Genomic DNA, 15142 nt, shown 5'->3' with positions numbered 1-15142 from the left:
CACCTTAATGTTATAAAACAGATGGTGGCTTATACGGTTCTCCCTTCCCACATCTGAACGGGTACAGGTGAAAGGAAGGACCCTGGGTCAGCTTCACACAGCTATTATAAAAACCAAGGCTCTCTAGTATTTTGGGAATACCTGCTATGAGAAATAAGACAGGTTTGCATTGCAATTGTGTGTGCAACATTCCTTAATAAATCCCATTCCAGTTCCAGGAACAGCATGTCACTACCAGTACATGGCAGCAGACTGCAAGTGAGCCTTTTGGGAGCTGGTTTTAAACTGGGAAGTCTTAAAAATGAAACAAAAAAAGACAACGGATACCACACAGTACAAAATAGTAATTATTTATATTTTCAAAAAGAAAAAAAAGTTACCAGCTATTTTGAAACTTCTTCCCTGTAAGAAGAGTGACTAATAGAAAGGAACAGGACTGGCTCCTATACAGTCGGCAAGTCAGGTACAAACAGTTGTTAAGAATCATTTAGCAACTCAGAACAGGGACTTTTAACGCAGCGTTCATGAACAATAAATTTTTTTTTTTTTAAAAAAGGGGGAGGAGGGAAATAAAGCAAGGAAAAATGCCAAAAACATTTCCCACAATATCTAAAAACAGTAATCGTTGTTCTTGTCAGACAGCACACTCCAGATCAAGGATTTTCTAGACCTTTCAAAACCAATACAGACTTGCCAAAGGCTGCCTTCAGTCTATTCACACCCTCCAGAACACACAGCCTTTCACTGTCCCCTTTCACTTCAATCTGTCATTTTATAAAAGGTGGGTTTTTTATTTATTTTTTTTTTTTTTTTTTTTTTTGCAATTAACATACAAGTGCTACTAACAGAGAAACTGATCTTCTTGTTGCTGGATGGCAATAAGGAGTTACACAAACGTCCAGTTTTTAGCTCAGCTGGAAGGACTTAAATTCTCTTTTTTTTTTTTTATATAAATACTACTGGAGCTCTCATCAGGTGCTTCCTTTCCAGAACCTCACTGGAAATTCTTTTTAACCTTCCAACGCTCTTCAAAGCTAAAAAGTCCTCTTGCTCCAGGCATCTGACGATTTGTTCTGTGCTGCCAGACGCAGAGACGTTGTTTTCCCCAGTACCACTGCTGGGTTATTCCGACTTGGGTCGGTGCCTAAACCAAACTCTGTACTTAATTGACTCAGCCAAGTCGAAGGGAACACACAGACGATGCAGCAACAGGGATTCGTTAGGTTGAACAGCCCCAGAGCCCCAGGCCCACCCTCCCCCCTCTCCCCAAGTTACTTGGTGCTGTTTTAAAAAGTCTGGGTGTCACGAAGCAGTCTCTTCCCCCCAACAACAGAGTAAAAGCTCCACAGATTTCGTCATCTACCTGGTGGTCAAGGTTACAGCAGCAACAGTTGATGCTGCTTCCAAAAAAACATGGGGTGGTGTGACAGACAGGGCTTTAGGATTGCTTCAGTCGTTTACGTGGGGGTCCCAGAAAGGGGCACTGCGCAGAGGCCAAAGAGCGATACGCCTCAGCCACCAGATGCGGATGTGATACTACCATGGACTTCCAGCCTGATGTCTCCATGACGTCAGAAGCATGACTAGAAATAAGAGAGAATAAATCTGAAGTTATCAACTGGGGATAAAAAGGATTAACTAGGGAGATTCTTTCCATGTGCCTGAGAAACCTGACATTTTTAGTGTAGCGTTTTAGGATCGCCCTGGGTGTATGCTTTGGGAAGATTGCAAGCTTTGGCTCTGCTGGCACGATTGTATGCTGGACAGTCCTTCAACTTTTGGATGGAAAGCTCAAACACACATGATGATCCCAGGTGGAGGACAGCAGGAACACAGTGCTCATCTACCCCGACTACTTAGCACAGAAGTATTTTAAATCAATATAGAAATTACTGAGAAAAACTGTATTAACTGACAAATAGGACTAAAAACGTTTCCAGACATGGTAGTCATTTTACATCTACTGAAAGGTCTGTTATATTATGAGTTGCAAACAGACCCTCAATATCAGGGACTACCTGATATTCTACTACCTGAAACTTCTTGTGATCTGTTCAGCAGACAGCAGGACTGTCTGTGAGCTATTACGGATCTCTTTCTAAGATCACAAGAACTTTCTTGTCCCAGCAGGACAAGACTAATCTGCCCTTAGGGCAACGTCACTTCTGGGGTGCCAGATAAACAACAGATCGCAATGGGAGAACTAAAAGAGAAAAGTAATACAGGAGAATCTCCTCTGCATACAACAGTTCACAAGTTGTGAGCCCTACTGCTAACAAACACCCCTTTCCTCTAGATTTGTTGCACCCTGGAACAGTAAACTCACTAGTTAATGAAGTCCACCGCTTGAGTTTTCAGTTGATCAGCACTATGTAGGTCAGCTAGAATAAGGATCTCAGCTGCGTTCTCCACAGACAGGTTACTGCACAGGGCATCCTCACACATCACCTTCAGACGTTCTAGAGCATACTGCAAAATACAAGCCAAAGTAGAGTTACAAAGAAGAAAACATCTAACCAGGCCTGATGTGAAGCCTTACTCGTGCTCCTTCACTCTTTGGTAACAAACTATATTACGCTGAACAGACCTCTTTGCTTTGCTGTATGCATCTGAACTGTACTCAAAGAAGTAGTGACCAGCAAAAAAATTTAAATAAATAAATAAAGAATCACGATGTGCCCACCCTGAGGAAAGCAATGGAGAGGAAACATACCCACCATAACTCTCATCCCGGCCTTCTTGTGTTACAGGCTCACTGGTGCTGTGTTCATGCTTTGAAGCGAGAATTTCAGGTCACCTGTAATACTTACTATCTCAGCTACTTCAAGGCACAGAACGCTAAAGCCAAATCTTTATTCTCACTCTATTACTGCATGACAGTATTACCTGGGTTCAGTGGGAAGACCTATCTAACAGTGAATGCTCCATAGGTGTTCCAGTGATGTTTAGGCAGTTTTCACTCAATCCCTTTGCCACTGATGACCTGCACGTTAAGATCAGCCTTGCTCAATCAACTACATGCTACTAGTTTAATACTACAATGTTAAACAAATGCCCCTGATTTCTTGCAGCTATCCAGCTGGAAATGAAACATCACAGCGTGTCTGTAATGCCCTGGCAAATGCTCTATTCTAATTTCACATTCTCAATCTAAGAGTTTCTACCGTTCAATTGTGCATTTGCCTCAACATTTTTTAGATCCACGGGGTTGGGTCACGTCAGTGGTTTGCGAAATTCAAAGGATATGCTTAGAAGAAGAGTGCTGCCTAAGAAATTTCACACTCTACTTTCTGCAGCACTTCAGGCAGTATTGAAACACGCAGACACAGCTGAGACTTTCAAAAGCAACACAGGGGTCTTGGTCAGACTTCAAAAAGGTCAGAAAACGGGAAGCCACTTGGTATCAACAAGTGAAACCCAAACCTCAGTCTTTTAGAATGTCATAGCTGGGAATTGTGAGACTGAGATACTTCTGAAAACCTGGGTGTGTGTGATCTGATTGTGGGGTTTGTGGCTCTTTGGATGAAAGACATTAAGTATTTCTGAATAATTCTGAATATTCTAGATCCCATGACTACATTTCACAAGGATTAGGACAGCAGTAAACACAGTTAAGTCTTCAAGTTAGGACTTCAAATTGAATGACAATTCTAAAAAAAAAATCTTTGAGTTTGTTAATTTTTTTCATCTGACAGGTAACTGCATCTGAGAGTATCCTTCGTACCATTTATACAGCTTTTCTGAACAACTTAGAGATGACGTGGCATACAGGTGCTTCACTATGTGAGGCTGCATTTGGAAAAGATACCAGATTTGTAAGGACTGCTCTGTCCTGAACCTCAATAAAGAGCTGGTAACAAGTTCATCTGCATGACGACAGGAGTGTGTGCCATATGATAAGCACTATTACTACAAAATGATTTTATATTCCGATTGAAATTTTCATCCCATTATGATTAAATTTAAATGAATAATTTTAGATTATAAAAAACATTTTTTCACTTAATTGAAGTAATTATCACTGAGTCTTGAGGCATGGCACTCATAACCAGGACAGTTTTCTCCCACCAGAACATCTGAGAAGGCAAATCAAATTTACTTGCTTCATCTGTATTACTAACTAAAACAGTTTCAAATGAGGGGCAAGCCATTAGTTTATGTTATTGTCTGTCAGTAGCTTAAAATGCAGTAAATGAAGCTTAAAATTATTCCTTTTGTAAATTGAATATTCTCTTCCCATGCATATACAATTTTTATTTCGATTTTTGCTACAAATAGCTCAGCTGCTAATTACATAGTTGGGCAAAAGTAGCCATTCTGGTCTCTCAGGTACCAGAATTTCCCCTTCCCCCCTTTCTTAATTACACTTTAAAAGAACACCCTACCTAACAGCATACGTACCCAAGAGGCTGAAATAGTATCTCCTGGGTTGAAAAGACATGCTTTGTTTTGGTTTTGGTCTAATTACATATTTTCCCCAAGAGACAGGAGGAACTCAGAAGAAGCTGTTTCAGTCTCTTGGGTAAATATTAGATGTTTTATGTGCTTTCATGAAAGATTTTTTATTTCTGCTTTTAAAAGACACACAATGAGTTTAAAAGGAAAAAAAACCCTACATTAAAAGCCAGGAAACTCAAAGTTAAAGCCTACTCTGTCCTTAATGTACTGCTTCTTACTTACACTTGTCTCAGTTAAAGATGGTATGTGAGCTCTCGATCAATACTCTTTAAATATTGAATAAAATGTGGCAATGGGTATAATCAGGCCAAGATTCTCCCTGCATTATTTCCCATTTTAATTCTAGTTGCAGTGGCCTAATAATGGCATATGGAGCATTTCACCTCTAAAATCAGCATTTTTGATGAAGCCCAGGGCTGCAGCGACAGGGAATTTGATGACTGTGTGGTGGCTGCGTGGAACAAGGTTACATGCATCCACATCTCAAAATCCACCACCCTAACTGGCACCCCCAAGAGAATCCAAGGACTGAAGAAGCATGGAGACTGAACTACGCTCTCACCCCTAGAGGAGGTCCCTCCGGGTCAGAGTTGAGGCACATTGGCAGGGCAGTGTGGAGAATCTTGCACTGCTGCTACCCGTGCTGAACCTGTTCGATGGATAAATTCAGGACTTTAGTCTCCAGTGCTGTCACACTGACATCTTTCACCAGCACTGAGTTCACTTTTAAGAGAAAAAAGAAAAAGGAAATAAAATTTTCATTATATATTACAGATTTTCACTGGTTAATACGGCTCAGTGGCCAGCAGAGCACTCTTCTGTCCTTGGGGCTGCAAAGGGAAGGAGGCAGAGGCTGGCTGACAAGGCCACAGCGCTGCGCCTGCTACACGGGGACTACCAGCAGCCTTCCAGTCAGACCATCCCCAACACCTCCCTGGCAAGGACCCTGCAAAACCACAGATGGGTTAGACAACAGGGCTTCCTCCAGTGCACCCCTTCTCTCCATAAACAGCACGGACTGCCACTGCAAAAAGAAAATAAACAGCAGGACCGTCCCACTCTTGGCTATCCATCACCTTAGAGCATCTCTTGGAGCTGCTGATACCAGCCAGACCAGAAGCAGCAGGCCCTGTTTGCCAAGGCAGAACACTACTTTTGAGATTTAGTAATAACCACACTAAAAAAAAAAAAAAAAAAAAATATCACCAGGTCCACCTTGAAATTTTCTTCTCACCCCCAGCTCTTATGCTAAATTATGCTGAATAGAGATGTCCTCTGAAAGGTTAAAATGGCGCTTAAAAATGAGCAGTAGAGACAGAAATTCCTGATGTTATATGTTAAGTATCTATACAGCTATAGGTATCTTACATGTATATCCTATCTTATAGGTATCTTACACTACATCCAGGTTTACCTGCAAGCCACAACCAGTTCAAAGAAACTGCCCAACCACAATGATCCCATGAAAATCTTACTGCTACAATCCCCAAGGAGCACTGCGCAAGGCGCATGTCATTCCCAGTTCTCTGAACCCCCACTGTACCTTGTCAGCAGCTGCCAGCAAGTCATCAGCCATTTTGTCAAGATTGGGTGCCTTCCCCGTGTAGATAAAGCACATCATTTCCTTAAAAACTTCAGGCTCCACGTCATTGATTTCAACTCGGTTCTGTATCAGAAAAATGAAGCTTATTAAGACCCTGACAAAAGGCTAAAGGCTTCCTTCTACTCAAGTTCTTTCAATATTCAGAAATTTGCTACAAACTATTTAGAATGTGACTACCTGCGGAAAAAAAAAAGATGTGGATGGAGTAAGAAAAATTCTAAATTGTATTTCACATTCTCTACTTCTCCCTATCCCACCCCAGACTCTGTCCCCAAGAGTAACAAAGGTAACAATTGCCTCCTTGATCCCTTTCTTCCTCCCTTCACGACAGCTGAAGCAGAGACTTGTATCTGATGTGAGGAAACCAGTTAAAAGGTGACAAGAGTCACAAACACTACCCAAGAAAGTTATCTGACTAGTGATGCTAAGAGTTGACTAGAGAGCTATTCACCTAGCCAGAGGAGTTCTCCTTCCTTCAGGAACTTACCTTTTTGCTCTCTTCCATCTCATGCTCAAACATGGCGCTGAAAACCGGGGAACGCGCTACAGCAGTGGGGAAAATAAAACACAGTTAGAGATGCTCTTTTACTCTTCAGAAGGTGCTAAGTGTAGCTTGCCAACACCTCTGCTGCTACTTAATGCAGGAAAAATCCTCCTATATATAAGACAGGGCAAATTGGGTATAACTGGTAAACAAGCATAGGTTGTGACATAATGTACGGTGGCCAACGTAGCTTCAAAGCAGGCACAGGAGAATTTATGATGTCCTTTTAACCAAGGCTGAAGAGTACATGGGTGGTAAGGTATGTTTCTTGACTTTACAATAAAGTATTCCTCTGGCAATGCACTAACTTCTCCTTACAAATGCTTTAGCAATCCATTACAGCACGCTGCAGCCACAAAAGAATCCTCCTACCATCCTCATCACAGGAGGAGACAGGCAATTAAAAATGGAGTGGGTATTTCTTCTCTACCTATAACAGTTCACGAAACAGTATTGTACGACAGCTCTGCAGTTAAAAGAGCTGCAGGAGCCTCCTTTAAAAATGAAGTAACTCAAAAAACCCACTTGCCATCAGGTGGTTGTCCCCTATCCCACTAAGGCCCATCCAACTCAATACCCACCTGCTAGTATGGCTTTGTGAGCCTGGAACTCCTGGCCTGCAACGCACAGGCAACAGTCCGTGAAGCGTGAATTCTCCCAGAGTCCTCCCAACTCATCCGCCAAGCGGCACTCCGGTACCTTCACCATATTCATAGTGTTCTGGCCAGAGATGTTGACAGAGTCCTGGACCACACTCACCTGGAGGGGGGGGGAAAAAAAAGCAAACAACCCAAAAACTCAAAAACCCACACTGGAAAAAACTAATCTCCCTACAGGAAGTTTTTATTTCCAGGGCAAGTGAAGGGAAATGCAAAGCAAAACCCACACTTCTCAAGCAGAATCGCTGTATGATTAAAAATGTCTCCATCTTTAAAGCATCTGCTCTACCCTGTCTTAACCCGGTTCTCTGCTCCTCCAGAGTGTCTATCCCAAGTCCTAAATCACACCAGCAGATTTGCTTGTTGACCCCAAACTAACAGCACTTCTACGCAATTTAATCATAACTTTATTAGATGGTTTCCTAAGGAAGTGGAATCTTATTTTTCTGCTTTTACAGACACCATACCTGACCTAGTTTTTTCCTTCTATCAACACTCTGAAACCCTCCTCAATCAATAATGCAATACAGACAGCAGTACAAATGAAAATTAAGTATACACAGAGCTTCTACAACCCAGCACTGCATCCACACATGTACACAAGGGCCGCGCCTGACCCCCCAAATGTCTTGCTGCTTCTGATTCTAAATTTCTTCGAGAGTTCAACGCTTCCATCACATTACAAAATAAAATTAAAAAGAAACCCTAATCAGTAAGTTTAAAAAAAGCAGTTTTCTGTCAAGTAACTAGGATGATTTGCGGAAGGCAGATGGATTCCCTTATCACCTGCTCTAAAGCAGACGTGGTTAGGCAGGGACCATACATCGCCGTACTGGCTGATGAATAACCTTCACAAAGGGAACCAAGAAGAGCCTATTCAGCACCAAAGCATTATTGTCAAACACACAGTAAATCACATGCCTTCTACAGCAGACTCCAATTAGAAAAGATCAGAGTGACTAATACTACCCCGCTATAACAAAGAATAAAGGAAGAAGCTGATTGACAGGGAAGCAGACGTGAGACTATTTCCTGGATTTCTGTCAAGTACAAGTTAAATTTCAGTTCTATTAATAACCAATGGCCAAAGAACAACAACGGACAGCAAAGGAAGCTTCACAGTTATGTAAAAGGAGAAGTAAATTATGAAGTGAGACATACAACAGAAGCATCTTCTAAGGAAAATTCCTGCTAACAGCACCCCAACTCTTGAGAAACCTCCAGTGGGTTTCTGAGAGCAGACAGATCTTCTGCAAACTATACAACACTCAAAACCAAACAAATATGGGACGCTGCTTGCCAAAGGACACTAACGATTAGCCAGAGCAATTGTGAGGAAGCTAATGTTCTTCATCATTAATCTGACAGTTACATCATCTTTTTGCCCTGCGACATCTAGCCCAGCAACATGGACTCGAGGATGGCTGAAAACTCAGATTCACTAAAAAGGAATTCTAAGATGTAGATCCCTTGCTAGAGTCCAATACTGGTTACAGATGAGCCAAAAAGACTTGCAAACCGTGTCTCAAATCAACAAATGAATCTTCATATATGAAAGAAAGGCAGTTACTGGCATGAAAATCTATTACATGGCTTTTTACATAAGGAGTTGAGACTGGTACATTCCAAGTGGTGACCAGCCTTAGAGGTCAAAACAGATAAGGTTTTGCTTAAGCTATTTTCAGCATCTTAGCAAGAGAAGCAATGCTGCCCAGCTCAGAAGGGAGCTATTACCGTAACTCTGGGAACACCATTCTTTTTGAAGATTTACCAGAATGATATTTACTTATGATGCTGGAATATAATTTAAACAGCAAAAAGTAATGCAGTTGGGATACGAGCAATCAACCTCACCTGCAGAACAGAGGTTGAAAAATCCCCAAACTGACAACTAAACGAGGTCAGATTTGAAATGCTTGACAAGGAACATCATTCTCTGCCTTAACACCGTTTTCAGCAAGATGTTATCTGTGTTCAGCACCAGACATGAGCAGAGAGCAAAAGGCTTTTTCCTTTTAACTTTAATAAAGGAATGAGAAGGTGCAGCAGAGACACTCAGCAACCTTCTGGTCTACAGAAAACTCCAACATATCCCCACATAACAAGCATCTCAACATCCAGTATTGCTAACTCTTTAGGGAGAGTTTCTACATACAAAACATGCTTGCTGAAAGTACAGATGTGAGCAGCATCACTTGGCACCTGTGGCCAGCAGGGAAGCATTAGGAGAGCATATGGCACACTGGTTTACATGCTAAGAGACTTATAAGCTCAGGGAAGAAAAAGCAAAAAAAGAGGGAGTGGGGAAAAAAAAACCACCACAAACCCAAGCTGTTAAAAGTTCTTGACAAACTGTTTCCAGACAGCAAAAGCTTCCCTTCTGATATCACTAAACTTTTCTTACATGTTAGACTGTAGAACAAACTGAAAGAGAAAACAGAAGATATCAAGGCCAGGTGAAGCCAGCAACAAGTTCTCTCTTCATCCAGAACAAACAAGAACACTGAGCTGAAGCTTTTGAAGGGAGTAATTCAGTAAAGGGTGGACTGACTTGTATTAGTACTGGTTGCCAAGACTACTGGTGGATCTCAGGTTTATCTACATCACACCTCACAAATTCCCTTCTCAGACATTAATTTTTGAGTTTCACTCCACAATTGTAAGTTTTCTGGCTCTTTTATCATGAAGGAAAGAATAATTGCCAGACCTACAGAGGTGTCATCCAAGACACTGTCTTCTGCTCCTCCCATATTGCTACAAGTGTTGAAAGAAGGGGTCCCTCCATGACAGTAATAATTTATGCTACTGATTGAACACACATGTTTTTAGAAGATGTTTGTCAATTTAAATATGTGCATGCTTATGATGGCCATCAAAACTGGAAAAAAAACCCCACAAAACAAACCCCACCACAAAAAAAACCCCAACCCAGCTGTCGAACAACTCTGACTGAAGCATTTCTTTCATTCCTGAAAGAAAACACAGCAAAAGAAAAGACTCCCATAAAAAACACTGCAGGAGATCCAAAGAGAGAACAACTTGTTCTACCTGTCTTCTGGCAAAAATCACAGCTACAGGAGGTATTTTGCAGTTAGAAGGACAACGGAAATAAGACAGCAGAACCTCTGAAGACACTAAATTAGAGAGTTTAAATTTGCTCATTAAGGTTTCCAAACTTAAATATTTAGTTTTAGAAATAACTGTCTGCATCTTTGTCTGAAATGAGTAGCAGTGAAATAATGGTTTTGTAAGCAGTTGTAGAAAAATACAAACACAATGAACAGAAAATTGTGGTTTACTATAAAATTCCTTTTTCTTAAAATTTTCTTTTTGTTGGCTTAGGAAAATAAAGAAGGCTCTTTATTCAGTAGGCAAGTAATAAGTGGGCCAGTTTCCACTACAGAGCTAGTGTTGGTTATTATCCCAAGTGAGTTTCAAATTAAGGAGTACAAACAGATGGATGATAACACTAAACCAGAAGTGAAATGATAATCAAACATGCTTAATTCCTATCATCATCACAGGTAAAAGACAGATATAAAGTAACAAAAAATAAATGGAAGTGAAATGCGATGAATCACACACAGAAAAAGCCACCAGCCACACGGGTACACACACACACAAATAAAATCTAAGTGCCATATAAACATCCAGTATTTCTCCTGACACCTCTGACTCCTTAAAAGCAGTGATGAAAAATAAGGTCACACCTACCTTAAGCTAATGGAACTGCTATTCTTTCAGCTGCACAAGAAGACTTACCTCACAGAAGAGAGTGAGTTTGTCATCTGGAAGAAGTCCATTGGCCTCATCCAAAAGAAAGTCTCTTCTAATAAATTTTTTGAATCCCCAGTCCTTGCCTTGTACAAATCGATACGCTCGCTGGCTCTCTGAAAGAAAGATACGGTGCTTCAAACATCAGCTGAGTGACTCGCTTGATCAAACAGCAAAAGACAACCGACCCCATCAGACAGAAAGAGTTTTTACACACCCATTGCTTTTGTTTCTTCTCCTTTAGCATTCAGGATGGAGAATTTGAACTTTGCTCGAACTTCACTTTTTGGACAGCTCACCAGCAACAGATAGAGGGACAGATAATCTTTACTTTCTTCATCCAAGCCTTTAGGGTTCACACGTAAACACCTGTAGAAGCAAGCATCTGAATGAGATGTCAGGAACAGTTTTTGGCAGGTCATTCATAGCTTTCAAAGAAAGGGCACTGTAGAATTTTCACAATAAAGTGTACAGCAAACAAGTTCTGTTTAACAGCCACTGAACCACGAGGAAATAATAGGTGGGTCAATAGAGTGGAACTGTGTGTTACAGTCAGCCTCATGCTACATCTCCAAGACAGATAATAATATACAGGCAGTAACTATGGGCAAACCTATTAAAAAAAAACCAAAACCACGGGGGGAAAAGAGGAGGGGTGTATGATTTAAATTACTGAAAAAACACCCTGGATATTAACTTTCACAGAAAGAAAGTGAAAGAAATAGCAGAATGGAGGTAATGGATTTGAAGAAGTGCAACAAATCCAGAGAAATGGGGAGGTAAAATTCCACAGGAAGCAACTGAAAGAAAAAACGCATTTCTGGAAAGCTGGTACTTTCTCAGAAACATAATATTAGGGCAAAAAAACTACTCTGGTGTGAAGAAAAGGTAGTAAGTACAGGAAGAGGCTAACTCATAAGCACTTCCATGACCTGAAACTTGACACAGAATCTAACAAGAAGCAAAAACTAGGCCAAATGACTAACAGCTCAAATACATAAGGACAAAAAAAATCAGAAAGATCTAGACATTAAAACGAGATCTGACAAGCAAAGGTTATAAAGGTAAGTAATTTAATAACAAAAAGCAGTCCAAGGAAAGCACAGGTCTGCCACCCAAAGGAAGGGAACACAAATTGTTCCACATATACACACACATACTAAATTATTTAGTGGCTGATTTGCCACAATCTATATTAAAGAGGTTTAAAGAAAAATGCTAAAACACTTAACATCAGCAACGACGGATAAAATAAGGAACCAGGTGTCCATGGATCTGCAAGGTCAGACACAACTCACAGCAGATACACATTCTGACCAAAATCCATTCTGAGTTACTGGAAATTACTTGAGAACTCAGGGAAGATAATAACGGTTTTAAGGGAAGGGAAAAGGGCAAAAATAATGTCATCTTTAAGAATCAGAAACTCCCAGGCAGAAGGAGTTATGGAACATTGTCACTTAAGTCACCTCTGTTTAAGCCTCCGAATTCAGAAAAAGCTGCCATAAGAGAAAGGCAACACAGTAGCAATAATCTTAAACTGCAGGATTTAGAGTGCAGGCAAAAATTATATTTTTAACAACATGCAGTACTAGGGACTGAAACTGGGAGGCTGAAACAGAGCTTGAATACACCGGCTGTGGACTCTCATTGGCTTATAAGAACTTGTTAAGCTAAACATCAGTCAAAAAACCCCCAAACTTAATATTATTAAGTTAATATTAACAGTCCTTCATGGCAGGTCTCTGCTCCAAGGCAGGATGTAGTCTCCCTTCCAGCTACAGCTTCTATTACTACTTCTGACGTTTCCCATTATCAGAGAAACACTGCAAACAGCCAGATCCTCACATTTGTTTTGTGTGTCCAAACACTGTGCTGAAGCAACAGCACTTTCTCCCTGGGCATGTGCTGTACATCCAAGGAAGCAAGAACCCGTGTGCAGTACAAATTATTTTTTTATATATCTCCTCCTTCCCCAAATTCTTTCACACAGTTGTATAAACAGGGTGAACCTCTCAACCTCCCCGCTCCAGATTCTTACCCAGATCCTCCCCAATTTCTTACCATTTGAGTTTATCATTGGCTCCAGATGAAAAGGTTGAGCTTTTGATGACCTCACCCATTTCTTCTCGGCAGAAGCTAAAGTTGTTTATGGTCCACATGTAGGAAAACTTCACCACCTTGATCTTAACAGATAAGACAGGAAGCTTCTCAGGGTCACGCTGCCCATGGCCATGGCCACAGCGCCTCACCCTGTCCATCTTAAAGGCAAAAACTGAAAACTTGGAAGTTTTACTGAGTCACTAGCATGACAAATAACCCCCAAGCATGAGACAAGAGTCTGCAAATGGCTGCCGGGGCAAGTGGCAGTTGGAGTGGTCCAAATGCCTGCTCCAAGGACAGAGGGCAACATTCTACCGTTGCCCCGGTGAACGCTTGTTGCTAGCGAACACAACATTGCCCGAAAATCCAACTCTAAACTTGTTTTGAATATATTTTTTAACACAGATTCGAATCACGTTATGCCAAGAATATCTTAGCACAGTGTAGACTTACCTGAGTGTAGCACCAGCTCTCTGCTACAGGTCCACTCGACATTTCTGCCGGAGGAGGAGGACTCGGCACCCTTGACATCGCCAGTTTGAAGATTAAACAGAATTTCACAACTCGGCAGAAGAAATTTATAATTGATTTTGAGCCTGTCAGTCCCCAAAAAGAGAAAAAAAATGAAACTAAGAACAAAAAAAACCCCAACACCTTCAGGAGTGCTGTTAAATCTCATAGGACACAAGTTAAAGCCATCATGCTTTCTCCTCCTCCCTAGCACCTTCAAAATATGTTACATTTAAATGTTTTAAAGTGTTACCATATGTTTTTTATATACCACCTCCACTCATTTTTTCAATATGCAGCTCCTTATAGGAATAAGCCTAGCATATAATTTCCTTTAAGGAGTCCAAGACTCAAACAGGAGACTCCCTACTTGACTTGGGATTTACTACTTTACCCTGAGGCCACCATTTCAACTCACTACTTACTCCCTATTTTAATTTTGAGAGTCTCAAGACTATCAGAGATTAGATTTGACAAATTAAGTTCTTGAACTGAAAAAGCTACAGGTAGCAACACGCAACCCAAACTCAACAGCAAAACAAAACCCGAGGTTCAAAGTGACTCTGGTAACATCAACAGAGTAATTCCCTATAGTTTAAACCTTCTCCTGAAGCCTTACTATTAGGGAAGGTGTTGGTAACGATTTCTCTACTTCAAACTGAATCCTTTTGGCCTGAGGGGAATTCTCATTGCCTTTATATGCTAGTGAAGTTCCCAACTTCTAAGTGCCAAGTCAAATTGTCATCTGCAGAGAACGTATGGGGTTAAAACCACTGCAGCACACCTGAACCACTACAGAGGCACAACTGATAAAACAGGCACCCAGTTACCAGAAGGGAGCTTTTAAAACAAAATAGAATAATCAACCCATCTCTGACTTTTGAGTCCTGATCCCTAAGGCAGATACACAAAACGTCTTCAAAGATGAGCTCAAAAACTAGGATTCTAACTTTGGCAGGTATAAAAGCATCACATGCCTTACAGTTTAGCCTTCTGCTAAACACTTTGTGTTCCACACGTAGTATTTATCTGCCTTCCTCTTACTGCACAGAACCACCAGTGAACCACAAGAATTCCACTGCTGTTAGTTTTGTCCTCGAAAGGAGAAAGAGACATAAAATTATCTTGCAATGCGAATTGCTTTATATACAAAAAAATATATATACAATATATATTGTATTTATCAGCCAGGTTCATTGGGGAGAAAGGTAAAGCACAGAGAGGCTCACGCTCTTGAGGAAGGCCGAGTCATTAGTTGTTGAAAGGAAATGGTGGAAAGCACAGAGAATATACACCTAAAAATCCCACACCTCAAAACAACAGGAGAATGTTCATAATAAGCACATCAACATACACACACACAACCCCCCCCCCAAACTGCTACCAACATAATTTGGAGTCTTTAAGCACAGTTGCAGGGCAGGTCTGGATTTGAGCGCAGGCTCCAGCTGCAGACCAGACCTCTCCCAGGCAAGACTCGCATCAGCCTCC

General features: G+C 41.0%; 1 protein-coding gene across 5 annotated transcripts in view; it reads right to left on the bottom strand.

Moving 5' to 3' along the window:
* Positions 1 to 333: 333 nt before the first annotated feature.
* The window catches only part of SPOP (speckle type BTB/POZ protein), a 29060-nt gene continuing 14251 nt past the window's right edge, over positions 334 to 15142 (bottom strand). For 4 of the 5 annotated variants that reach the window (XM_074849801.1, XM_074849799.1, XM_074849800.1 and 1 more), the window contains 9 exons: positions 13595 to 13737; positions 13103 to 13224; positions 11256 to 11407; positions 11027 to 11154; positions 7187 to 7364; positions 6549 to 6604; positions 6002 to 6124; positions 2327 to 2469; positions 334 to 1583 (listed from right to left, as the gene is read on the bottom strand). In XM_074849801.1, coding sequence (XP_074705902.1) covers positions 1439 to 1583; positions 2327 to 2469; positions 6002 to 6124; positions 6549 to 6604; positions 7187 to 7364; positions 11027 to 11154; positions 11256 to 11407; positions 13103 to 13224; positions 13595 to 13672 — 1125 coding nt within the window. In that variant the 5' untranslated portion in view covers positions 13673 to 13737 and the 3' untranslated portion in view covers positions 334 to 1438. Of the gene's footprint in view, positions 1584 to 2326; positions 2470 to 6001; positions 6125 to 6548; positions 6605 to 7186; positions 7365 to 11026; positions 11155 to 11255; positions 11408 to 13102; positions 13225 to 13594; positions 13738 to 14628; positions 14647 to 15142 lie in introns of those variants that run through there. The other variant, XM_074849802.1, reaches the window with a different exon arrangement.

This window comes from Strix aluco, chromosome 24 (assembly GCF_031877795.1).
Source record: "Strix aluco isolate bStrAlu1 chromosome 24, bStrAlu1.hap1, whole genome shotgun sequence".
In the NCBI taxonomy this organism is placed as follows: Eukaryota; Metazoa; Chordata; class Aves; order Strigiformes; family Strigidae; genus Strix; species Strix aluco.
This window is presented reverse-complemented; position numbering and strand designations above follow the sequence as displayed.